Source organism: Lacerta agilis, chromosome 4 (genome assembly GCF_009819535.1).
Source record: "Lacerta agilis isolate rLacAgi1 chromosome 4, rLacAgi1.pri, whole genome shotgun sequence".
NCBI classification, from domain to species: Eukaryota; Metazoa; Chordata; class Lepidosauria; order Squamata; family Lacertidae; genus Lacerta; species Lacerta agilis.
Window position 1 is genome coordinate 13,633,823 of NC_046315.1, and position 26,019 is coordinate 13,659,841.

Genomic DNA, 26,019 nt, shown 5'->3' on the forward strand with positions numbered 1-26,019 from the left:
AGGCTCACAGAAGACTTACTGCCGGCGCCATCTTTCTCTCGGCCTGAACAGCCCAGTTTGGCCAAACTCATGTTAGTAGCTTCGAGAACACTGTCCAACCATCTCATCCTCTGTCGTCCCCTTCTCCTCGTTCCCTCCATCTTTCCCAACATCAGGGTCTTTTCCAGGGAGTCTTCTCTTCTCATGAGGTGGCCAAAGTACTGGAGCCTCAGCCTCAGGATCTGTCCTTCCAGTGAGCACTCAGGGCCGATTTCCTTGAGAATGGATAGGTTTGATCTTCTTGCAGTCCATGGGACTCTCAAGAGTCTCCTCCAGCACCATAATTCAAAAGCATCAATTCTTCGGCGATCAGCCTTCTTGACGGTCCAGCTCTCACTTCCGTACATTACTACTGGGAAAACCATAGCATTAACTATACGGACCTTTGTCGGCAAGGTGATGTCTCTGCTTTTTAAGATGCTGTCTAGGTTTGTCATTGCTTTTCTCCCAAGAAGCAGGCGTCTTCTAATTTCGTGACTGCTGTCACCATCTGCAGTGATCATGGAACCCAAGAAAGTGAAATCTCTCACTGCCTCCATTTCTTCCCCTTCTATTTGCCAGGAGGTGATGGGACCAGTGGCCATGATCTTAGTTTTTTTGATGTTGAGCTTCAGACCATATTTTGCGCTTTCCTCTTTCACCCTCATTAAAAGGTTCTTCAATTCCTCCTCACTTTCTGCCATCAAGGTTGTATCATCAGCATATCTGAGGTTGTTGATATTTTTTCCGGCAATCTTAATTCCGGTTTGGGATTCATCCAGCCCAGCCTTTCGCATGATGAATTCTGCATATAAGTTAAATAAGCAGGGAGACAATATACAGCCTTGTCGTACTCCTTTCCCAATTTTGAACCAATCAGTTATTCCATATCCAGTTCTAACTGTAGCTTCTTGTCCCAAATAGAGATTTCTCAGGAGACAGATGAGGTGATCCGGCACTCCCATTTCTTTAAGAACTTTCCATAGTTTGCTGTGGTCGACACAGTCAAATGCTTTTGCGTAGTCAATGAAGCAGAAGTAGATGTTTTTCTGGAACTCTCTAGCTTTCTCCATAATCCAGCGCATGTTTGCAATTTGGTCTCTGGTTCCTCTGCCCCTTCGAAATCCAGCTTGCACTTCTGGGAGTTCTCGGTCCACGTACTGCTTAAGCCTGCCTTGTAGAATTTTAAGCATAACCTTGCTAGCGTGTGAAATGAGTGCAATTGTGCGGTAGTTAGAGCATTCTTTGGCACTGCCCTTCTTTGGAATTGGGATGTAAACTGATCTTCTCCAATCCTCTGGCCACTGCTGAGTTTTCCAAACTTGTTGGCATATTGAGTGTAGCACCTTAACAGCATCATCTTTTAGGATTTTAAATAGTTCAGCTGGAATATCATCACTTCCACTGGCCTTGTTGTTAGCAAGGCTTTCTAAGGCCCATTTGACTTCACTCTCCAGGATGTCTGGCTCAAGGTCAGCAACCACACTACCTGGGGTGTATGAGACCTCTATATCTTTCTGGTATAGTTCCTCTGTGTATTCTTGCCACCTCTTCTTGATGTCTTCTGCTTCTGTTAGGTCCTTTCCACTTTTGTCCTTAATTGTGGTAATCTTTGTACGAAATGTTCCTTTCATATCTCCAATTTTCTTGAACAGATCTCTGGTTTTTCCCATTCTGTTATTTTCCTCTATTTCTTTGCATTGCTCGTTTAGAAAGGCCCTCTTGTGTCTCCTTGCTATTCTTTGGAAATCTGCATTCAATTTCCTGTATCTTTCACTATCTCCCTCGCATTTTGCTTGCCTTCTCTCCCCCGCTATTTTTAAGGCCTCATTGGACAGCCACTTTGCTTTCTTGCATTTCTTTTTCATTGGGATGGTTTTCGTTGCTGCCTTCTGTATAATGTTACGAGCCTCCATCCACAGTTCTTCAGGCACTCTATCCACCAAATCTAAGTCCTTAAACCTGTTTTTCACTTCAACTGTGTATTCATAAGGAATTTGATTTAGATTGTATCTTACTGGCCCAGTGGTTTTTCCTACTTTCTTCAGTTTAAGCTGGAATTTTGCTATAAGAAGCTGATGATCAGAGCCACAGTCAGCTCCAGGTCTTGTTTTTGCTGAGTGTATAGAGCTTCTCCATCTTTGGCTGCAGAGAATATAATCAATCTGATTTCGATGTCGCCCATCTGGTGATGTCCATGTGTAGAGTCGTCTCTTGTGTTGTTGGAAAAGAGTGTTTGTGATGACCAGCTTGTTCTCCTGACAGAACTCTATTAGCCTTTGCCCTGCTTCATTTTGAACTCCAAGGCCAAACTTGCCAGTTGTTCCTTTTATCTCTTGACTCCCTACTTTAGCATTCCAATCCCCTATAATGAGAAGAACATCCTTCTTTGGTGTCATTTCTATAAGGTGTTGTAAGTCTTCATAGAATTGGTCAATTTCAGTTTCTTCAGCACTGGAAGTTGGTGCATAAACTTGGATTACTGTGATGTTAAAAGGACTGCCTTGGATTCGTATCGAGATCAATCTATCATTTTTGAAATTGCATCCCAGTACAGCTTTCGCCACTCTTTTGTTGACTATGAGGGCCACTCCATTTCTTTTACGGGATTCCTGCCCGCAGTAGTAGATATGATAGTCATCTGAACTGAATTCGCCCATTCCCGTCCATTTTAGTTCACTGATGCCTAGGATGTCAATGTTTATTCTTGCCATCTCATTTTTGACCACATCCAGCTTACCAAGGTTCATGGTTCTTACATTCCAGGTTCCTATGCAATACTTTTCTTTACAGCATTGGACTTTCCTTTCGCTTCCAGGCATATCCGCAACTGAGTGTCCTTTCGGCTTTGGCCCAGCCGCTTCATCAGCTTTGGATCTACTTGTACTTGTCCTCCGCTCTTCCCCAGTAGCATGTTGGACGCCTTCCGACCTGAGGGGCTCATCTTCCAGCGTCATATCTTTTATATGCCTGTTGTCTTTGTCCATGGAGTTTTCTTGGCAGGGATACTGGAGTGGGTTGCCAGTTCCTCCTCCAGGTGGATCACGTTTGGTCCAAACTCTCCACTATGACCTGTCCATCTTGGGTGGCCCTGCACGGCATAGCTCATAGCTTCCCTGAGTAATTCAAGCCCCTTCGCCACGACAAGGCAGTGATCCATGAAGGGGAAAATCACATTTTTACCTGTCAAAGGTGTGGTATTTGTACAATCTAATTACATATGATCACTCCCATATGGCCATGGAACGTTGTGTCCAAATTTGAACAGAATCGGTCAAGTGGTACGGACAAAGTCGGTCGTTAACAAACATCCAACTTGAACGATTTTATATATATAGATTGATACGTCAGATCAGGCATGGGGGCAATTTGTCATACCAGAGACTGCATTTCTTTCTGGCGCATATCTTCCCAGGCCCACATGCCAGTGGTGGGAGGGACCAGAGGGGAAAGTGGGTGGGGCTATGTAATTTTTACCTTTGGTTTCCACCGACAAGTACACACACCTCTCTAGTCGCCATCTGGACAAGCAAGATCCATCGACAGAGTTCAAAGATGCCGCCAGCTGAAAAGACCCCATGGAGGCACACAGCAGGACCATGCAGAGATGCAGCTTTGAGGGGGGTGGAGGCAGAGGAGAGGGTATGGGACAGGTTCTGAGAGCCAAATAGGAAATTACAGGCTTATATTTGGCCCCCAGACCTGAGATTTCCAGCCCAAAGAATTTAAGATGAGAATGGCCCATCTAGTCCGGCATCCTGTTCTCACAGTGGCCAACCAGGTGTCTGTGGGGAGCCTGCAAGCTGGGCATGAGCACAGCAGCCCTCTGCCCTCTTGCAATTTGCCAGCAACTGGTATTTAGAGGCATACCAGGGGGTAGAACATAGCCATTATGGCTAGTAGCCTCCGTGAATCTGCCCGCTCTTCTTTTAAAGTCATCCAAGTTGGTGGGCATCACTGTTTCCTGCGGGAGCGAATTCCACAGTTTACGCACTGCATGAAAATGTGCTTTCTTAGATGAGACAACCATGGGAGATACTCCCTGCTGGTATACAGGTGAAACTCGAAAAATTAGAATATCGTGGAAAGGTTCATTTCTTTCAGTAATTCAACTTAAAAGGTGAAACTGATATATGAGATAGACTCATGACATGCAAAGCGAGGTATGTCAAGCCTTTATTTGTTATAATTGTGATGATTATGGCGTACAGCTGATGAGAACCCCAAATTCACAATTTCAACTTTGGGGTTTTCATCAGCTGTGCACCATAATCATCACAATTATAACAAACAAAGGCTTGACATATCTCGCTTTGCATGTCAGGAGTCTATCTCATATATTAAACTCCAGTAGCTAATGAAAACAATTGCTTATGTAAATGGACTTTTCCACAATATTCTAATTTTTCGAGTTTCACCTATACATAATAAGCCCCATTCGGGTGAACTGCGTGCTTATTCTAAGGACAGATGAGCAGGAAGCAGGAGTGCCCCGGCTGATCCCGCCCCCAGTGCCACACAACCATTTACTCCCATCCTCGGGTGTTGGCATCTGCAGTGCCAACACCTGCAAGGAACGAAGCTTTGTAAATACAGCTGTGCTGTATGTGCTATATACGTCGGTGCCAGCAGGTGGGGCTAGTCAGCGCACATGATGTCAGAGCAGGCACAGAGAAACATTGATGGGACAAGGGAACTGTTTGCCATGGATGGACCTACAGATGTCTTGTCGTTCTTTCATGCCAAACAGACAACAACGTCTTGGTTCTTCAGTATCATCCTTAGCACTCACGGGATCCTGGAATTGTAGATGCGGGAATCTCAACTGGAGGGTTCTGTACTAGAATTCCATTCTGTTCTCTGGATTCCCCGGAACTGCTTAGCTGAACTTTATAGTCGAAACAAAATAGGAAATTCTTTCCAATAGCACCTTAGAGACCAACTGAGTTTGTTCTTGGTATGAGCTTTCGTGTGCATGCACACGAAAGCTCATACCAAGAACAAACTCAGTTAGTCTCTAAGGTGCTACTGGAAAGAATTTCCTATTTTGTTTCGACTATGGCAGACCAACACGGCTACCCACCTGTAACCTGAACTTTATAGGCTGATCCTTGCCTCTGTTGTTCTGTGTGGTGCTGGGTTCAGGCTTCTCCCAGCACTGCAGTGACCTGGTTCCTTACCCCAACCACAGACCATAGCTTGGTGTGTTTGGTCCTCTCTTCTTGTAAGTAACCTGTGTCAGCGGACAAGAGAGCGCTCATAAGCACAAGAATAGCCTGCTGGATCAGGCCCATTAGTCCAGCATCCTGTTCTCACACTTCCCTGTGGGAAACCTGCAAGCAGGATTTGAACACAAAACCACCCCCTTCTCCCTTCTGGCAACTGGTTCAGTGGCACTTCGGGTTACAAACACTTCGGGTTACAAATGCTTCAGGTTACAGACTCCGCTAACTCGGAATTAGTACCTCGGGTTAAGAACTTTACCTCAGGATGAGAACAGAAATCGGGCGGCAGCAGCGGGAGGCCCCATTAGCTAAAGTGGTACCTCAGGTTAAGAACATTTTCAGGTTAAGAACGGACCTCCGGAACGAATTAGGTTCTTAACCAGAGGTACCACTGTATTCAGAAGCATTTCTGCCTCCAACTGCAGAGAGAGTGTAGCCATCGTAGGCATCAATAGCCTTGTTGTTGTTGTTTAGTGGTTCAGTCGTGTCCGACTCTTCATGACCCCATGGACCAGAGCATGCCAGGCACTCCTGTCTTCCACTGCCTCCCGCAGTTTGATCAGACTCACGTTGGTAGCTTCGAGAACACTGTCCAACCATCTCGTTCTCTGTCATCCCCTTCTCCTTGTGTCCTCCATCTTTCCCAACATCAGGGTCTTTTCCAGGGAGCCTTCTCTTCTCATGAGGTGGCCAAAGTATTAGAGCCTCAGCTTCAGGATCTGTCCTTCCAGTGAGCACTCAGACCTGATTTCTTTATCCATTCTTAAGGAAATAAGGAAATCAATAGCCTTATCCTCCGCTAATTTGTCTAATCCTCATCCAAGCTGCTGGCCATCACAACCTCCTGTGGCAGGGAGTTCCATGGTTTAACTAAGCGCTGTGTAAATAAGCACTTTCTTTTATCCAATTGAGGCTGCCCAAATGGCAAAAGTGTGCTTAAACTATAATAACCAATATTTTGGTGCCAATATTTTGAGGGAGGCAGGAAGTGTGGGCATTCCTATAGAGCCCCAACACGATAGGGGTGATGCTGTGCTGTCATTCTGGAGACAAACCACCCATTGCTTCTACGGCTTCTGAGTCTATCACCTTCCTGTGCCCAGGGCATACTGAAAAACTCCCCACTTTCTGTGGGACGATCCACTTTTAGCATGCAGATTGATTGATTAATATTCATGCTGCAATTCAGGATATGTTTTTATGCCAAGTATTATGATGATTATTACCTTGATCGCTCGGTATTCGCACAGCGAGCCTCAACTGTTTGCAGCCCTCGCCTCCCCCTCCAGTGCCGAAATTTGCTCCAAATGATATGCTGTTGAGCTGCGTGAGCTGCGGCTCAAATCCACAGTAGATTTGCAAGACAAAGGCAGGTCAAGAAGTGGCCATTAGCGTTGGCCTCCCGCCCACAGTTACAGTAAAATCTGTTTTCATATTTTATTTTTTTTAGAAAATAAAAATCTGAGTTGCCTGCAAGGTTTGTCAACTTGGGGCCCAGATTGACCTGTATTTTACATGAAGAGCGCTATTTAGCTTTGAATTCAGGGGAGGGGTAACTACAAGGGGGGGGGAGTCAGACCCCATTTGCACTGTACATTGAAAGTGTCACCCTACTGCATTGCATGCTAGGCCACATGCACAGCTGACAGTCATGGAAACAGTAAGCCAGTGTGGTGTAGTGGTTAAGAGCGGTGGACTCATAATCTGGTGAACCGGGTTCGCGTCCCCGCTCCTCCACATGCAGCTGCTGGGTGAACTTGGGCTAGTCACACTTCTTTGAAGTCTCTCAGCCCCACTCACCTCACAGGGTGTTTGTTGTGGGGGAGGAAGGGAAAGGAGATTGTTAGCCGCTTTGAGACTCCTTCGGGTAGTGATAAAGCGGGATATCAAATCCAAACTCTTCTTCTCCTCTTCTAAGCTGTCAAAGGAACAGTCCCAGAATTACGAAAGCCATCCCAGCTTTTGATCTGATCCCAGAATGTCCCTGCTTTCCATGCCAGCATCGCTGCCAAGCTCGGGGAGGAGGATAAGCATAGGGCGGAATATAAATTCAATAAATAATAAGCCGGCACTTGTTCCGAGCAGCAGTGGCAGCTGCGAGGGTGCAGCCCATTGCCTCTCCATGGCTTCTCCATGGCTGTTGCTGCCAACCTTGGGCAGCTTGCAGTGGTTGTTGGAGAGGAGGGGAGGAGGGCGAGAGGATGCCGCTGCCGAGACCCAGCCCTGCATGACACGCCAGCTCTGGAGTGCAGGCAGACGGCGTAGCCGCCCTAGGCAACAAGAAAGGGGGATCTGAAGCGGAGTGCAAGGAGTCTTGAATTTTTAAAAGAAATGCTTTGTGCATCCGTGTTTAATCTTGCCTCCTTTTTAAAAAGATATTTAATGGTGTGCATTCTTTTTGTAAATCTACCAAAGAATAAAGTAAAATCAGGATTAAGGGGTTTTCTCAGAGCGGTGGAGGGTCTGTGTGCTGTGTCTCGTTGGTGAAGAAGAAGAAGAAGAGGAGTTTGGATTTTATATCCCGCTTTATCACTACCCTAAGGAGTCTCAAAGCGCCTAACATTCTCCTTTCCCTTCCTCCCCCACAACAAACACTCTGTGAGGTGAGTGGGGCTGAGAGACCTCAAAGAAGTGTGACTAGCCCAAGGTCACCCAGCAGCTGCATGTGGAGGAGTGGAGACGCGAACCCGGTTCACCAGATTACGAATCCACCGCTCTTAACCACTACACCACACTAGTGGTGGTGGCACTTGTCCTTTTCTGATAGGAAATGTTGGGGGGGTATGACAAAAAGGGGGTCAAGGAGGGTCAGTTGGTGGGGGTGGGGTTAGAAATGTCCCCATTTTCATTTGAGGAATGTTGGAGGGTATGTTAGCATATTGTATTCTGGCTAGGGAGTCCTGGGTTCAGATTCGTGAGCAGCCATGAAGTTCACTGGGTGACCTTGAGCCCGTCGCTGCCTGAGCCTAGCCTACTTCACAAGGCTGTGGTGAAAATAATGTTGGATACCCCAACTTTAGCAGAAGCAGTGTCTGTCTCTCTCTGTGTGTATGTGTCTATAAAGGGCAATTAGCAACATGCTGGATGCACATTGGTTGTTGCAGAATTTAATTTTGATTATTAAAGCTGAGAGCACAAAAGAGAACACTGGAACGTTGCAGTGAGATGGGCGAAAATACTGATGAATTACAACCACCATTGACTTTTGGACTCCTAAGCTGGGAACAGGTGCTCTTTTGGCCCAGGTGAATTTCAGGAATGTAACATCTCCGGCCCTGATTGCTTTCAGCATAATTACGTAGCAAACTGCTGACTGCCCTTCATGTACCGCTGGTTACGTGATTCATGTTTTTATTTTGAAAAGGTTAATTTTGGCCTTTCTTGGACTTGAGAAATCTGAGCCCCCCTCCTTGTTGCATATCCTCTGAGAGGAAGGAGAAAAATCTCTGCAAAACATTGATCTGGACGAGCTCTGCATCTGACACCCAGTCTCACAATGTATCCTCTCTCTCCCCCTCGCCAATCTTTTTTTCTGTCTTTCATGCCATGCAGCGTTCTGTACAAGACTTAGAGAAAACTGGCAGGGCAAAGTGGCATGCTACCAAGAGCGGGCACAGACACCAGTGGGAAAAATATTCAGGCCTCTCAACAAGGGGGGGGGGGGACCGGCTTAAAATATTTACATGTATATACAATAATTGTGTGGGTACCAGGTGGCGCTGTGGGTTAAACCACAGAGTCTAGGGCTTGCTGATCAGAAGGTCGCCGGTTCGAATCCCTGCCACGGGGTGAGCTCCCGTTGCTCGGTCCCAGCTCCTGCCCACCTAGCAGTTTGAAAGCACATCAAAGTGCAAGTAGATAAATAGGGACCGCTCCGGCGGGAAGGTAAGCGGCATTTCCGTGCACTGCTCTGGTTCGCCAGAAGCGGCTTTGTCATGCTGGCCATGTGACCCGGAAGCTCTCTGTGGACAAACGCCGGCTCCCTCGGCCTATAGAGCGAGATGAGCGCCGCAACCCCAGAGTCGGACACGACTGGACCTGATGGTCAGGGGTCCCTTTACCTTTACCTTACAATAATTGTGTGGTCTCATTTTTGTGTTAAGGATAAATATGATAACATTTGCACCTGTTGAGGATTTTAAGATTGGAATGACCATCATCAATAATATTAGCACCAACACAGTCATTGCTGAACTAACCATACACTTTAAACATCAAACCTGTATATGTAATGCAACACAATGAGCACCACACAACAAGTCCTGTAGTGCTCGCTTATGAAAACATATAGATGTGGCAGCACATAATAAGATGAGACTGCACTGCTATGCTGTCAAAGCACAGAAGTAAATACTCTGAAAGAAGACGGGGCCTTTTCTGTGGTGGCACCGAGGTTAATGAATTCAATACTTAAGGAGGCTCACTTTATTCCTTCTTGTTAGATGTTGAGTGAAGATGGTATTACTGATGCTTCTGTTTGACCTTTCCCACCTTGCCTTAAAAATGAAGCTGTCCTTGGTGTTACAATACTGATATGAGTGTTTCCTTTCACAGCATTTTTGAGCAGTGGCTCAGACGACACCAGCCCCTGCGTGAGGTTTACCCTGCAGCCAATGCCCCTATTGGACATAACCGTGAATCTTACATGGTCCCCTTCATTCCTCTCTACCGGAACGGGGAATTCTTCATTTCTTCAAGAGATCTGGGATACGACTATGAATATCTAGTAGAGCCAGGTAACATAGAAATCTTGAGGCAGTTGCCTTTGTTTTCTGAACACTTTTGGTAAAGCCAGATCAGAAAATGTGGTGGAGTCTGTGTGACAATACCATGAACTGAGATACTAGATTGTGGTGTCCCTGCACGCTAGGACAATCTGGAGGAGCAGATTGGTGCTCAAATAAGACCTAAACATCAGGGGTATGTGTTAATTTTTCCATACACTTAAAAATAATAATTTAGAATTATATACCATCCTTTTATGCTTCCAGAGCAGACTTTAAAAATATATATCAATAAAGTGCAATATAAAACAGCAGCCCACAATCATGATCAAAGCCTACCAGGAGGACCCCAAGACAACATTCTCCAGATGTTTTTCACGTGGAGGATGAAGCTATCAATGGCTACTAGCCATGATGTCTATGCTCCATACTCAGAGGCAGTAATGCTTCTGAATACTAGTTGCTGGAAGCCACAGGAAGGGAGAGGGCTCTTGTGCTTGGACCCTGCTTGTTGGTTTCCTACAGGCATCTGGTTGGCCACTGTGAGAACAGGATGCTGGACCAGATGAGGCATTGGCTTGATCCAGCAAGCTCTTATTATGCTCTTACACTGAGCTCTCAACTCCCATCAACCCTAGCTACCATGGTCAGTGGTCAGTAATGAAGGCAGTTATAGTCCAGCAACATCAAGAGAACATCCCGTTGGCTATCCCATCAAAATACAGCAGGAAGAACCTTCTCCAGCATCATACGTGGGATGTGGGTGGCACTGTGATCTAAACCACTGAGCATCTTGGGCTTGCCGATCAGAAGGTCGGCGGTTCGAATCCGTGCAACGAGGTGGGCTCCCATTTCTCTGTCCCAACTCCTGCCAACCTAGCAGTTCAAAAGCATGTCAGTACGAGTAGATAAATAGGTACCACTGTGGCGGGAAGGTAAACGGCGTTTCTGTGCGCTCTGGCACTCGTCATGGCCCTCTGTGAGCCAGTAGCAGTTTTAATCATGCTGGCCACATGACTTGGAAAGCTGTCTGTGGACAAACACCGGCTCCCTCGGCCTGAAGCGAGATGAGCGTCACAACCCCATAGTCACCTTTGACTGGACACAACTGTCCAGGGGTCCTTTACCTTTACCTTTTTTACCTATAAAAATAAAGCCAATGAGAGAAGCTGTGCATTAGTCTAGCTTTGAATTTAAGCACTCGCCTGGTACCCACAAGGTTTTAAAGAATTCCCTGCAGGCAAGTGGCCAGACAGGTGGAAGAGAGATGAAACGTCCTGTCCTTCCTCTGCAACCACCATAAAGGGAGGAAGGGAGGCCTCTTTGTCCACACCAAGCATAGAAATGTACCAGGCTTCTACAAGGGGCATGGAGCTCTCCATCCTACCTCAGCCAGCCCCTAGCAAATTGGTAAAAGTGACCAGCCTGCAAGCAATTTTGTGGGCTGGTGTTTAAGCCTGGATTAGTCAGCAAGGCTTCCAAATCTTTGAAGCAAAGTAAATAAATCCAGCCACACTGCTCTCTAGCTCTCCTTCCCTTAGTGCCTGGTGCCCTGTCTTTTTAGTGTGCCATAAAACACACAATAGAACAGCTTTCACTTACCCTAGGATACCAGGAGGGAAGCTGCAGCAAATAGCTGCAGGAGGAGGAGGAGGAACAGAAATTCGGGACCAGGGGACACAATCCTGCAGTCCCACTCTGAATTTGGGGATCCACTTCTTTAATTAAAATAATAATAATGAAGAACACACACACACACATATGAGTGGCCGCCAGTGTCTACTGAAGAGGTCCACAGGCTCATTCAATCTCTTAAATATGGCAAAGCTCCTGGAGTCGATAACATATCTCCCGAGATACTCAAAGCCAATGTGGAGTGGTGGGCCCCAGTCCTTGCAGCCTTGTTTACCAGCATAGACAAATCGGCCATCATCCCAGAGGACTGGGGTCTGGCTATTATTATTCCAATACACAAGAAAGGGAGCAGATCTATATGAATGCACAGTACTATCATGTCATGGGCAGTTTTGCCCTTTGCCATGGTTCACGTTGGAGCAGAGAATTAGCTCCCCAGAAATCTCTAGGAGGGGAAAGCATGAATCGACAGCCTGTTCCTGATCAAATGACTCCATCTGAAAAGGCGTCTCTCCGTTGTATCAGCGCCGGCCCCCTTTAGGGGCGTTTGGCATTTGGGTTGTTTGCTTGTTTGGTTTCTTTTTCTCAAAGCAAAACGATAAGAGCGGAGAGCGCTACCCATCGCCCCCGCCCCACCTGCCGTTTCCAAAAACCGTGTGCAATTTGTTTGATGTTTGGCTGGAAATACAGCTGGGAGCCAAGAGAGCACTAATCATAGGCCAACAGCAGCAGCAGCATTTTAGCGGCGCTAATGTTTAAATCGCGCCCCCTCCCTCCCTACACACACACACACACACACGGCTCGCTCCCTCGCTGCCACCACGTAGACATGCTGTCAGAAAGATCACTTCTCACTCTGGAATATGTCACCCCATTTCATTAGGTAAGAGACGAATAGTTCAGTTGGTTAGAGCCTGGTTCTCATAACACCAGGGTTGCAGGTTTGTGATCTCTGTATGGGACAGCTGCATATTCCTGCATTACAGGGGGCTGGACGAGATGACCCCCAGGGTCCCTTCCAGCTCAACAATACAGTGGTACCTTGCATCTCAAATGCCTTGGTTCTCAAACGCCAAAAACTTGGAAGTAAGTGTTCCAGTTTTTGAACAAAATAAAAAATAACAAAATCCTTCCAGTAGCACCTTAGAGACCAACTAAGTTTGTTCTTGGTATGAGCTTTCGTGTGCATGCACACTTCTTCAGATTTTTTCCTTAATGTTTTTTGGAAGCCAAACATCCCGATGCGGCTGTTGGCTATTGTTTCTGGGGCATCTGCACCAATTGGAAGTCGTGCCTTGGTTTTTGAGCAGTTCGGAAGTCAAGCGGACTTCCAAGTTTGGTGCTTTTGTTTTTGCTATTTATTTTGCGTTTTTGAGGCTTTGGGGGTGAATTTGTTTTTGTGACTGTGTGGAACCCAGTCCAGCTACTGGGTTGATTGATTGGTTGGTTGGTTGATTGGTTGTGTGACTGCAGAAATGGATAAAAGCCCCTCATCCAAACAATGACTATCATCAGTGCAGGTAAGGGGAAAAATATTTTTATCATCTACAATACTGTATTATTTATTTTATAGTACAGTACATTGATTATTGCTTTCATTTTATGGATCAATGGTCTCATTAGATAGTAAAATTCATGTTAAATTGCTGTTTTAGGAGTTGTTTTTAAAAGTCCGGAATGGATTAATCCATTTTGCATTACTTTCTATGAAAAAAGGACACCTTGGTTTTGGAATGCTATGGTTTTGGAACGGACTTCCGGAACGGATTAAGTTTGAGAACCAAGGTACCACTGAACTATGATTGTAGGAAAATGTGTTTTCTTCTGGCTCTCGGGGGTAAGTGGATGTGTGATACTTGGGTTTTCCATAGCAAAGTGGCCCCAAATAGCATTCAGCCAATTCCTTTTCAATTCTTCCTCCAAATAAAACCCAGCCAAGGGGCTGATTCAGTGGAGAAACCTGTATTTTAGTCTAGTTTCTTCCCCTAGCTAGTTATTCTGCTAAGTGAGGAAAGAGGGCTGGGCTTATCGCTGCTGACTCAATGGCTGTTTTAGGCTGTTAAAACTGGAGGGAGGAATGCCTGGCATCTCATTGGCACATTTGTCTCAGTATTGTCTACAATCTTGGGTCTTCAGATGCCATTGGACCAGGGCCGTCTTAAGCTTATCTAGCGCCGTGGTGCAAGGATCCCTCTGGCGCCCCCCACCCCACCCCCACATTTCCCTCCGGGTGGGCAGCAGCTGGAGGGCGGCTCCTCTGGCGGTTCCGGGCGCGGCATGGCAGAGGCAGGCGAGTGTGGCGCTGGTGGCGGGGCTGGAGGGCAGCTCCTCCAGTAGGAAGGAGGCTCCAGGTGCTGCGTGGCGTGGTGGAGGCGGATGAAGGCGGTGAGCTGATGCCGGGAGGCATCGCTTCCAGCCTCTGCCTCTTCCCTGGCGCCCTCCAGAACTTGGTGCCATGGTGCCCCGCACCACTAGCTTCTATGGCTAAGATGCCCCTGCGTTGGACTACAACTCCCACCATTCTTGACCGTTGGCTGAGTGGGAAGGGGAGGGTGGAAGTTGTAGTCCAACAACACACAGAGACCTAAGGTTGAAGAATGCTGGTCTCTTCCAACCAGCATCAGAAGCAGAACTAAGGCAGTGTGTGCAGTGATTGCTTCCCTGGCTTTGGGAAGGAGGTGTGACGGCTCTGAGAGGGTCCTAGAGTCTTCCTGCCTCCTTCTCAAAACTGGGCAAGTGCTTACCAGTGTGGTGTAGTGGTTAAGAGTGGTAGACTCGTTATCTGGGGAACCGGGTTCGCGTCTCCACTCCTCCACATGCAGCTGCTGGGTGACCTTGGGCTAGTCACACTTCTCTGAAGTCTCTCAGCCCCACTCACCTCACAGAGTGTTTGTTGTGGGGGAGGAAGGGAAAGGAGAATGTTAGCCGCTTGGAGACTCCTTCGGGTAGTGAAAAACGGGATATCAAATCCAAACTCTTCTTCTTCTTCTTCTTACCAGGCTTTGGGAAGGATGTGTGAGGGCTCTAGGACCCTGCGAGAGTCGTGCACCTCATTCCCAATGACTGGCTTAAGTTGGTGGAGAGGGCATCAGTTGGCCTTGTACAGGGCAACATATTACCAAGGTCTGTACCTGCTGGCAGCTGCTCTCCAGGGTTTCAGACAGGGGGCATCCTTAGCTGGAGATGTTGGGAACTGAACTTTTGCATGCAAAACAGACATTCTCAGTTACAGCCCTGAGTTATCAGCAGTCATTCTATGGTCCTCCATGCCTCCTGTACCTTAGGGACATCCAGAGGAAGCTGCCTTATTCTGAGTCAGACCATTGGACCATCTAGCTCAGTATTGTCCACACGGACTGGTAAACCAAGCTTACCAGATAAGCTTGGCTTAGCACTCAATATCCCAAAAACCAAAGTGCTGCACTGACAAGCACAAAATCTGCAGTGCCACAAATCCAACTCAATGGTGTAATGTTGGAAAACGTCAATCACTTCTCCTACCTGGGCAGTTCTCTTTCCACACGAGTTGTAATGTGCAGATCGTGATTCAGCAAGTGATTTCAGCTCTGACAGAGCAGGCAGAAGACAGCTTCTTCATGTAACACTCTTTATTCAGACAAACAAGACTGGGGAACTGAGGAGAGGGAGATACATTTATAGGGACAGTAGAGGATACATTTTGGAGGGAACAATCTCAAGCAATCACAAAGCTGCCTTTTGGTGGGAACCAATAAGACTGAGGATCCAAATGCAGCAACTTGAAAGAACCAATAGTAACTGTTCCTTCTGGAACAGGAAGGCAGTTACTTTCCCCTAATGTGAATACAGACAATAGTAATCAGATATGATAACCCTTGAATCAATACACAACAACAAAAATCCAGCATCACCTGAGCTCTGCAAGCACAGCTTTCTCCTGAAGGAAGCACAGAGTGTTTGAGGACCGGGACATTAACAGGGATGCCAAAATGTTTTTTTTACAAAGCCATTGTACTACCAACTTTACTATACACTTGTGAAACATGGGCCACTTCTAAACTCCAACTCCAACTCCTCAAAAGATTCAATAAACGGTGTCTCTGAAAATGTCAGTGTACTGGCAGAAGCAAAGATCACCAGTGTCAAAGCAATGATTCTTCAACATCAACTTTGTTGGACTGGTCATGTTGTTTGGATGCCTGATTATCCTCTTACAAAGCAACTACTCTTTTCTGAACTTAACAATGGAAAGTGATGAACAGCAAAAGAGGTTTAAAGACACTTCAAGGCAATTTCAAAAAAAAAAAAAAATTAATTAGTGGTATAAGCACTGATAACTGGGAAACACTGGCCTGCAAGCACTCCAGTTTGGAGAACAGCCTTTACCAAAGGTGTCATGAACTTTGAAGAAGCATGAACTCAGGGCAAAAAGGAGAAACGAGCCAAGAGGAAGGCACATTTGGCAAACTCTCACCGTGATCAACTTCCGCCCGGAAATCTATGTGCCCACTGTGGAAGGACGTGTGGATCCAGAATTGGCCTCCACAGTCACTTATGGACTCACCATTAAGACTGTGTTCATGGAAGACAATCTTACTTAGCTACGAGTGATCACCAAAGAAGATACGGACTGGTGGAAACTCTGCAAAGCTTCAGGTAGAGGGCCTTCTCATCCCTAGTGAAAGATGCCGGGGATTGAACCTTGTGCATACCAAAAAGGATGTCCTGCCACTGAGGTATAGCCAGTTCCTTCCATAAGGCAAATGAAGCTATGTTATATTGAGCCAGGCCATCGATGAGTGCAGCCCACTGTTGTCTAGTCTGACTCAAAGCAGGGTCTTAGGCAGAGAGAGGTCTCTCCCTGTCATGCTACCTGAGATACTTTAACTGGGAATGGCAAGAATTAATCCTGGACTTCTCTGCTCGCAGTGCGTACGATCTACTCAAGCTGCACCCACTATCCGATTATTACATGTGAAAAAATCTGCCCGACAGATGTTTTGGACTCCTGTTCCCATCAGCCGCAGCCAGTGTGGGTTCAAAACATATGGAGGGCACCAGGTTGGGGAGGTCTGGTGTGGAATCAGAGGGCACCGCTGCTCATATATCAGCCTGCACTGCTCCAAAGATTTCACATAAAGTTTCACTTGGGCAGCCCAGAGTAGGTCTTGATCACTCGATACCATATTCAAAGGAGGGGTCTGACACGTTTACTTGGCATCTAGTTCAAATACAGAATTTTGCACTTTGATATTCTCTTTTGATCAGCTTGTGAGGAATTTTTTCATTGTTTCCCTCCTGCTAACTAGCTTTGAAACGAGGCGTTCCTTTGCGGGCTCGGTTTCCTTGGAAGCACTGGAGACTTCTTGAAAGATCTGTTTTATTTACAAGCATGCGTGTTGGGCGAGTGGGGGCAGTGGAAGCCGGCACCCATTAGGACTGGTAGGGAAGCCATTGACAGGCAAAGCCAGCTGACTTAGATTTTAACCCCTTCCTGTGTCCTGCTGAGTTGTACAAGGGCAAAACATGAGACTTAAGGAGAAGGAAACTCGCATCCAGATAAACCCCCTGGGCTGGTTGTAAGTAAGAAGGCAGGCAGGTGAGGACTGGCTGGAGGTGGAATCAAGAACAGGTGAGCACCCAAGTTGATAGTGCTAGAAAGTGCTTTTTTCTGGAGGGACGCAGGGGTACGTGTACCCCTAAACATTTTGTGAATCTAACGGGAGAAGAAACTACAAAATTTAAACTTTTTGGTTTCTTTTCTAGCACAGTGAATCGTTAGTTCCGTTGCTATCCCTGATGGCAGTCTCATTTCCTGTCACAGTGTTTCCTGAGTCTCAGACGGAAGCGAGCGTTTAATGTGTGAAGCAGTGTGGAATGTGGATGTGTGGTGTTTTACTGTTAATTTTCTCCTTCAATGCATGGGTAGCAGGGGGAGGTAGGTGCTGTCTGGGACACAGCAGTGGGGCTGCAGCCTGTGGTGGCAACTGCTCCCTCTCATGGTTAATTAAAGGTAAAGGTAAAGGTACCCCTGACCATTAGGTTCAGCCGCAGATGACTCTGGGTTGTGGCGCTTATCTCGCACTATAGGCCGAGGTAGCCGTTGTTTGTCCGCAGAGAGCTTCCAGGTCATGTGGCCAGCATGACTAAGCCGCTTCTGGCAAACCAGAGCAGTGCATGGAAACGTTGTTTACCTTCCCACCGGGGCAGTACCTATTTATCTACTTGCACTTTGACATGCTTTTGAACTGCTAGGTTGGCAAGAGCAGGGACCAAGCAACGGGAGCTCACCCTGTCATGGGGATTTGAACCGCCGACCTTCCAATCAGCAAGCCCTAGGCTCTGTGGTTTAGACCTGCGTTAATTAATATGTGGTTAATTGAGTGAGGAGATAATGCTTGACTAGAGTTTACTTTTCAGTTGGATGAGAAGTGGAAACCGCAGCTCAACCATGGTTTCCTTTTCTGGTTTTCATGCAAACTATGGTTTATACAAGCCATGGTTTGTTTGGCTCAGAGGAATAAGATGCTTTGCTGGGAACAAGGAAGTTGCAGAGGGAAGCAGAAGACTAATTTATTTATGACAAAATAATGGTTTGGCGTTTGCATCTGAATTGAGCCTTTGTTTTGACAAGGAATAGCCAATATGGTTGCTTCCAGAGGTTTTAGGACTACAGCTCCCATAGGTCATCCACTGGAATGGCCAATGGTGAAGGATGATGGGCCTTGTAGTTCAGTAGCATCTGGAAGCCACCCTATCAGCAATTCCTCATCAAAAACAAAGGCTCAATTCAAATGCAAATACCAAACCATTATTTTAGATTTAGATTTTTGGGTTTAGATTTTTCCTGGTATGATGGCATGGTCATTTTAAAGAATGCTGTTGTTTCTGATTTATCCCAAAGCGCTGTGGGGTTTTGCCCTTTGAAGGCAGAACTGGGACAAACCACAATGGCATGAACTATTTCGCACAATCTCATTCCAGGAAAAAAAACAACCTGCTTTTGTGGTCCTGACTGTGAAGTAGTACCACGGGGATTAAATAAAATGTCAATTAATTAGAATTGACAGTGCATCGGAAACATCTCCCCGGAGAGAGGTGTCTGTGTGTTTAACTCGCAGTAAGGTGTGACAGGAGAGAATAGGAATTAAAATGTCAAGCTAAAATAAAAGATTGGGAAGAGGACTTTAGCCACTGGGATTTCTCCTGGCTGTGGCGGGAGAGGAAAATAAAAGTAAATGAGAAGAGAAGTGTAGGAGAGGGGGAGGGCGGAATCCCCCTAACGGGGGGACACACGCACATTCAAAAAGATGTAGCTTATTGCAAGTGTTATCTGCATTGATTTAATTAACATTAACGGGCATAAACAGCCAGTTTTTGGAAAGTAATTATGGTTTCCTTTCACGCCTTTTAGAGCAGGTAACTATCAGCTGGAGAGCTCAGAAGTGGGCCTGTTGTGAATATGATTACAGATGCAAATATTTCATGGAAGATGGAAATTGGGAGCAAAGGAGGGGAAACCAGGAACCGATTATGAAATCAACTCTCCTGAGCTTATGCACTAATGGAAACTTTAACTCTTAGACTAGCAGAGTCGTTTCTTTATGGCATAAATGGGCAGTCCTGAGATTTTGCTGAGATTCCTGCATTGCAGGGGGTTGGATGAGATGATCCTTGGCATTCCTTCCAGCTCTATAATTCTATGATTCTGTGATTCTGCCAAGGGCTTCACCCCCTTGAGGACCATCTGTTGGGGGTTCTGTGCCAGCAGTAGGCACGGCTAGGAATGGGCACACCAGTCAGTTTCAGTTCTCCAAGTTTCTCATTGTTCCAATCTCAACTTCAGTTCTTTTCAGCAGCAATTTGTGGAATGTCCCCCTGCCCCCATGAAAATGGTCATCGTTCTAGTGTGAAATTCTCCCAAGCAACACGGTTCTCTATGCAGTTTTAACTAGGCACTTTTGGCGAGCATTTATTGCTGACATATGTTTGCTTATTAAGCACATTTCTCCCCAATACAGTGGAACCTCAGTTTTTGAGCGTCTTGGAAGCCAAACGTTTCGGTAACCGAACACTGAAAACCCAGAAATAATCGCTTCCATTTTCGAACATGCCTCAGAAGTAAAACAGTTTCCGCTGCATGTTTTTCTTTTATCTCAGTGGGTTTCGTCGACCACCCATTGTTCCTCGGTTTTCAAATGTTTCGGAAGTTGAACGGTCTTCCAGAATGGATTACGTTCGAAAACAGACGTTCCACTGTATACAGCTTCGTTCACGAACAACTTGGAACTCGAACGTCGCAAACCCGGAAGTAGGTGTTCCAGTTTGCGAACTTTGCCTCGGAAGCCGAACGTCCGGCGCTGCTTCCGTGGCTTCCGATTGGCTGCAGGATGCTCCTGCAGCTAATTGGAAGCCATGCCTCGGTTTCCAAATGTTTCGGAAGCCGAACGGAATTCCAGAACACATTCTGTTCAAAAACCAAGGTATGACTGTATGTGTTTCTTAACGTATTGCTTGGCTGGAGAATTCCATTGCCACTTTGGGCATGTGAATTGCAAAGGTGTTTCGGTTTGTGTGTTGCTTTGAGAAGTGTGAATTAGGAAGTTCCTCATTGCAACACAAACAGAACTGAATTTCTTCTCCATCACTAAACATGGCTGAAGGTGGCAGTGGAGCCAAAGGCCGGTGGGGCCATCTCATTTCTCTCTCTTTCTCACACACCCTCAACACTCTCTTTAACACCCCTTCTTGCCCTTTTTCTGACCCTCAAGACTCCCCAGTGCACTTAAGAGTACGAGTTGTAATAGTAGGGTGTTTCATTTTAGGGGTGAAACTTAATTTGTGCTCATTTATTCAATGAGGGGGTCTTTAAAATACGTATTTTTGGGTGAGAGGAATTCATTTTTTGTGATCGGGCAACATTAAGCTTGGTAAGGCTACATTTGATGAAGGAGCACATAAACTGCTTTCTGAAAGCCAAAAATTTTAATTTTCCCTTCTGAAAATGTCAGGTAACGCTAACTAAAATAAATAATATTGCTGCAAGTATTTGGTGATCAGTTTTTAGCGACTTCTATGCAATTTTACACAAATTTCATTTGCGGAGCGAAACTAAATTATATTAATTTAACCAAAGCATCTTTTGAATTCCCAAGTCATGTTGCAACATTTTTTTTAGCACCCCTTTTTTGGAAATTGAAAGCTGAAAAATGCAACACACCCTATTGTAAAAGGGGTGTTCGCTGATTGGCACTCCTACAAGCCCTGAACTCAAGTCCAGTTTTCCACTAGTCAAATGTACAATCTGGCCTGGCAACATGAGTTATGTGCATTTTGCAACTGTAAGGTGGAAGGAACACTACTTCATTGTGAGAATTTCGCCCCTTTTTGATGTTTGGGTTGCCCAGTTATTTCTGCTTCTCTATGTATAACCGAGAACATTTTCTCCCTTTGTCTTCCTGTGCAGCCAACCCCTTCCAGAATTTTTTGGTGCCTTATTTGGAGCAAGCCCGCCAGATCTGGCCTTGGCTGTTGGGAGCGGCTGTTGTGGGAGCCGTTATAGCGATGTTGGTCGCTGGAGTCGTCGCTCTCGGTTGTCGGAGGAAGAAAAGAATCTCGGAGGAGACACAACCTCTGCTCATGGAGAGCGAAGATTATCAGCATGTAACGTATCAGTCACACTTATAATAGCTACCAAGCACCTGTGGCTAAAGTCAAAGCCATCATGATATGGGCAGATGCCCACAATGCATTTTCCAAAGTTTGATGGTGGCTAACACAATATTGGACCTCAGCTGCAGTGAGGTGCTTGGGGGAGCCATTGAGTGTATAGGGCAGGCTTCCTCAACCTCGGCCCTCCAGATGTTTTGAGACTACAATTCCCATCATCCCTGACCACTGGTCCTGCAAGCTAGGGATCATGGGAGTTGTAGGCCAAAAATGTCTGAAGGGCCAAGGTTGAAGAAGCCTGGTATAGGGTGTCGAACCCCCTCCCTCCCCAACACCTTCCCAGTCAAAATGCCTCCCACTCCAAACAGCTAATTAGCTATCTTTACTTCAGCAAGATGGCTATTAGCAACTCAGGGGAAAATTTGGTCAAGAAAATGAGTTACTGTACCTCCTCATGCCCTCCTGATCCCAAACCACGAATGATAAGAATGGTATCTTTGTGCTCTATATCCATTTTCTGTATGTCCATTGATAAGTCTGCTCCATACCATTTCCCCATAAGTGTGTTTTTTTAAAAAAATAAAAGAAAATAAATGCACACAAATTCGCTTTATTTTGATCTTTAAAAACAGCAAGAAATGCATTTCAACCAATAGCATGTAACTTTCCATTCCTTTTGTGTGTGAGAGAAAAGTTTTCAAAATATTCAGAGAGATGCAAAGGTCCAGGAAGTACCAATAAGGATGGTTTCTTTACAAATCCAGACCAAAGGAAATCCTTGAGCATCCTTTTAGGGACCCCTGACTGTTAGGTCCAGTCATGGACGACTCTGGGGTTGCGGCGCTCATCTCGCTTTACTGGCCGAGGGAGAAGAAGAAGAAGAAGAAGAAGAAGAAGAAGAGTATGGATTTGATATCCCGCTTTATCACTACCCGAAGGAGTCTCAAAGCGGCTAACATTCTCCTTTCCCTTCCTCCCCCACAACAAACACTCTGTGAGGTGAGTGGGGCTGAGAGACTTCAAAGAAGTGTGACTAGCCCAAGGTCACCCAGCAGCTGCATGTGGAGGAGCGGAGACACGAACCCGGTTCACCAGATTACGAGTCTACCGCTCTTAACCACTACACCACACTGACTCCCAGCTTCCGGGAGCTGGCGTACAGCTTCCGGGTCATGTGGCCAGCAAGACTAAGCCCCTTCTGGCGAACCAGAGCAGCGCACGGAAGTGCCGTTTACCTTCCCGCCACAGTGGTACCTATTTATCTACTTGCACTTGACGTGCTTTTGAACTGCTAGGTTGGCAGCAGCAGGGACCGAGCAACGGGAGCTCACCCCGTCGCGGGGATTCGAACCGCCAACCTTCTGATCAGCAAGCCACGACTCTGTGGTTTAACCCACAGCGCCACCCATGATTAATTTAAAGCTTAGGAAAGACATCAGGTGTTACTATCACATGCCTGCCATATCACAGCTACAAATGTCCTTAAGTTTAGCCATGAAATACAGAACGGTCTCTGAGTTCTCTTAGTTAGCGTTGCTATATTTCACCCAAAGAAATTTTGGGGGAAATTTCAAAAATCCAGACTTTTTGTTGATTTCCCGAAATCACCCCCCCCCCAAGACACTAATTCCGTCCTTGAGATCCCAGAAACATCCAGAAAAATCTAGACATAAGCCAACCCTATCTTAGCCTCCCGGAGAAAATCACAGTGGCAAAGTGAAGCTCAAACAAATGGTTCCACAAGAGTTCTGAAATTCTTTTCCTATTTAAACATTCCAGTGGCGTTGTGAGTTTGACGAGGTTTGCTGCAAAGCCACAAACAGTTTCCTGACCGTTAACAACCGGGGGAGGGTGGGGAAAGAATATTCATTGCTTCATGAGCACTTTGTCAAAAGCTTCTCTTTATGGCGATCCATTTTCATAATGCTGCAGCTCTCTGCCAAGCCCACTCCCGGCAACTGCAGCAATCAATATGAGTAAAAGCAGGTGGCTGCAGAACCTTTTAATCTCAGCGGCCGAGCCACACAGAAAGTTTTCTTCAACTTCACAGACTGCGAATAGGTAGGCACAGTGAAATCCACACCTGAAACCATTGTATTGGCAGGCTAAACCAGTAATTCAGTGGGAAATGGCAACGGGGTGAGCTGGTTTGTGTGTGTATGTAAATCAATGTGCCAAAGGCATCTCTGAACCAAGAGATACGAGCAGGGAAGAAAATAAATGACTGCAGTGTGGAACTTGGAGCAGAGCAAAAGAGACGTCGAGAAATGCTGGCATTTTCTGGATAAAGTCCTAGGGCGCTCCTGAAAAACATTTTCAGATTCTTAAAAGAAAAAAGGGGAAGGATTCGACCTTTGCTAGGCAGCTCCCAATATCAAAACAACTTAACGATTTTTACAATGGCAGTAATTAAAACCAATTGCATAAAACTGCAAAACACAGCAGAGCAGATAAAATCCCACAACAGGAGGATGAAGTTGGAAGAATTAAATGCCATCAAATATCTGAGCGGACATGCCGGTTTTCACTAGGCATCGAGAAGTATGTGCCTGGGAAGAGGACTTTTACTTCCGCTGGAGTCCCAGTACCCAGCAGGGCCCACATATATGCTCATGTCTTCTCTTCGGCCAGTTTCTTGCAGCTTTCCGATCACCGCAGGTCGATTGGTGGCTTGGCACCTCCCATTTCAATGCTGCACAATGCCCCCAATGCTGCATCACTCTGAGGCATTGTGGGAAATTGGTGGCACCAAGAGCCAGCTGCCCAATGCAGGACCGGTGCTAGGGCTTCTTGCGCCCTAGGTGAACCACCTCCTGGCGCCCCCCGCCAAAGCCTGCTTTAGTGGGAGGCGGGGGGCGGGGAGAGGCAAGCAGCAGTTTCTCCGCTGTAGCGGAGAGCTGCTGCTTGCCCACCCCGCCCAAGCCTGGCCAGCGCCCCCTCCATTTTGGCGCCGTAGGCAATTGCCTAGTTCCCCTAAATGGATGCGCCGGCCCTGGCCCAATGATGGCTGGTGATTTTGCTGCTGCTGCTGCTGCTGCCGCCACCACCACCACCACCAGGAAAATTCAGTGATGTAGGAGAGGGGCTCCCTGGAGGGCACTTTGCCAGCACTCCCCTAGCAAACCTTCCCTGCCAGATAGGGGGTTCTGCTAATAGAGGGGCAACCATGTAAATGCCCCTGTCCCTTTGCAGCCACTCTGTTTACCTCGTAAGGTGGTGGTAGCTAGATAAAAATCTCAGACGAATAAGCTAATGCTCAGGCAGGCTTGGATGGGAAGATGCAATGCATTGCACAGTGTCGTCCCAGACCTTGTTTCAGTGACAGCTGGTTAATAATAATAATAATAATAATAATAATAATAATAATAATAATATATTTGTATACCCCCCCCCCCAATCTGGCTGGGTCTCCCCAGCCACTCTGGGCGGCTTCCAACAAATATTAAAATACATTAGGTAAAGGTAAAGGGACCCCTGACCATCAGGTCCAGTCGTGTCCGACTCTGGGGTTGCGGCGCTCATCTCGCTCTATAGGCCGAGGGAGCCGGCGTTTGTCCTCAGACAGCTTCCGGGTCATGTGGCCAACATGACTAAGCTGCTTCTGGCAAACCAGGGCAGCGCACGGAAACGCCGTTTACCTTCCCGCTGGAGCGGTCCCTATTTATCTACTTGCACTTTGACGTTCTTTCGAACTGCTAGGTGGGCAGGAGCTGGGACCGAGCAACGGGAGCTCACCCCGTGGCAGGGATTCGAACCGCCAACCTTCTGATCAGCTAGCCCTAGACTATGTGGTTTAACCCACAGCGCCACCTGGGTCCCTTTAAAATACATTAAAATATAATAAAAACAAAATAAAAAATAAAAAAATCTTTCCAGTAGCACCTTAGAGACCTTAGAGAAGAAGTGTGCATGCACACAGAAGCTCATACCAAGAACAAACTTAGTTGGTCTCTAAGGTGCTAGTGGAAGGATTTTTTATTTTGTTTTGACTACGGCAGACCAACACGGCTACCTACCTGTAATTAAAATATAATAATATATAAAATATAAGGGAAAGTAAATAAAATAAAATAAAAAGTAAAGAAAATAAAAATATAAAATATAAGGGAAATTGCAGCTCTTCCCCGTCCACCTCAGCCTGCCCTCAGCCAACCTTCCCTTCGTACTTATAGCCACTGTGAGTTTCTTCCACTTTAGTCTCAACAGAGAGGAGGATGGGGAGAAAACAGGAATGAGTTGGCTCTGCTCTTGCGCCACCTACTGTTGGCCTCCCTCCTTTCCGCCCCAGCAGCCATGACTGGTGTGTTTAACTTGACATTTTCCAAATCTTCCCGTGTATATCGTTTATTTGTATTTATTTTACCATGAGATTTCTTCCTCTCCCTTCACTGTAAGGAGCCAGGGTAGGCTACAAACACAAGACAGACAGTTATAAGAACAGACAAAACGGTTGCAATTACTAAAAGGTGTTGGTGCTGACCTTTAAAGCCCTAAATGGCCTCGGCCCAGTATACCTGAAGGAGCGTATCCACCCTCATCATTCGGCCCAGACACTGAGGTCCAGCTCCGATGGCCTTCTGGCAGTTCCCTCACTGTGAGAAGTGAGGTTACAGGGAACCAGGCAGAGGGCTTTCTCAGTAGTGGAACGGCCTCCCACCAGATGTCAAGGAAATAAACAACTACCTGACTTTTAGAAGACATCTGAAGGCAGCCCCGTTTAGGGAAGTTTTTAATGCTTGATCTTTTATCATGTTTTTAATATCCTGTTG

At 46.4% G+C, this 26,019-nt stretch overlaps 1 protein-coding gene across 1 annotated transcript in view; it reads left to right on the forward strand.

The window, feature by feature from the left end:
* Positions 1–21,310, forward strand: part of TYR (tyrosinase) — a 70,610-nt gene extending 49,300 nt beyond the window's left edge. The window contains exons 4-5 of the mRNA XM_033146100.1: positions 9,798–9,979; positions 21,048–21,310. Of these exons, the coding sequence (XP_033001991.1) occupies positions 9,798–9,979; positions 21,048–21,268 (403 nt within the window). The 3' untranslated portion in view covers positions 21,269–21,310. The remainder of the gene's footprint in view (positions 1–9,797; positions 9,980–21,047) is intronic.
* Positions 21,311–26,019: the final 4,709 nt, after the last annotated feature.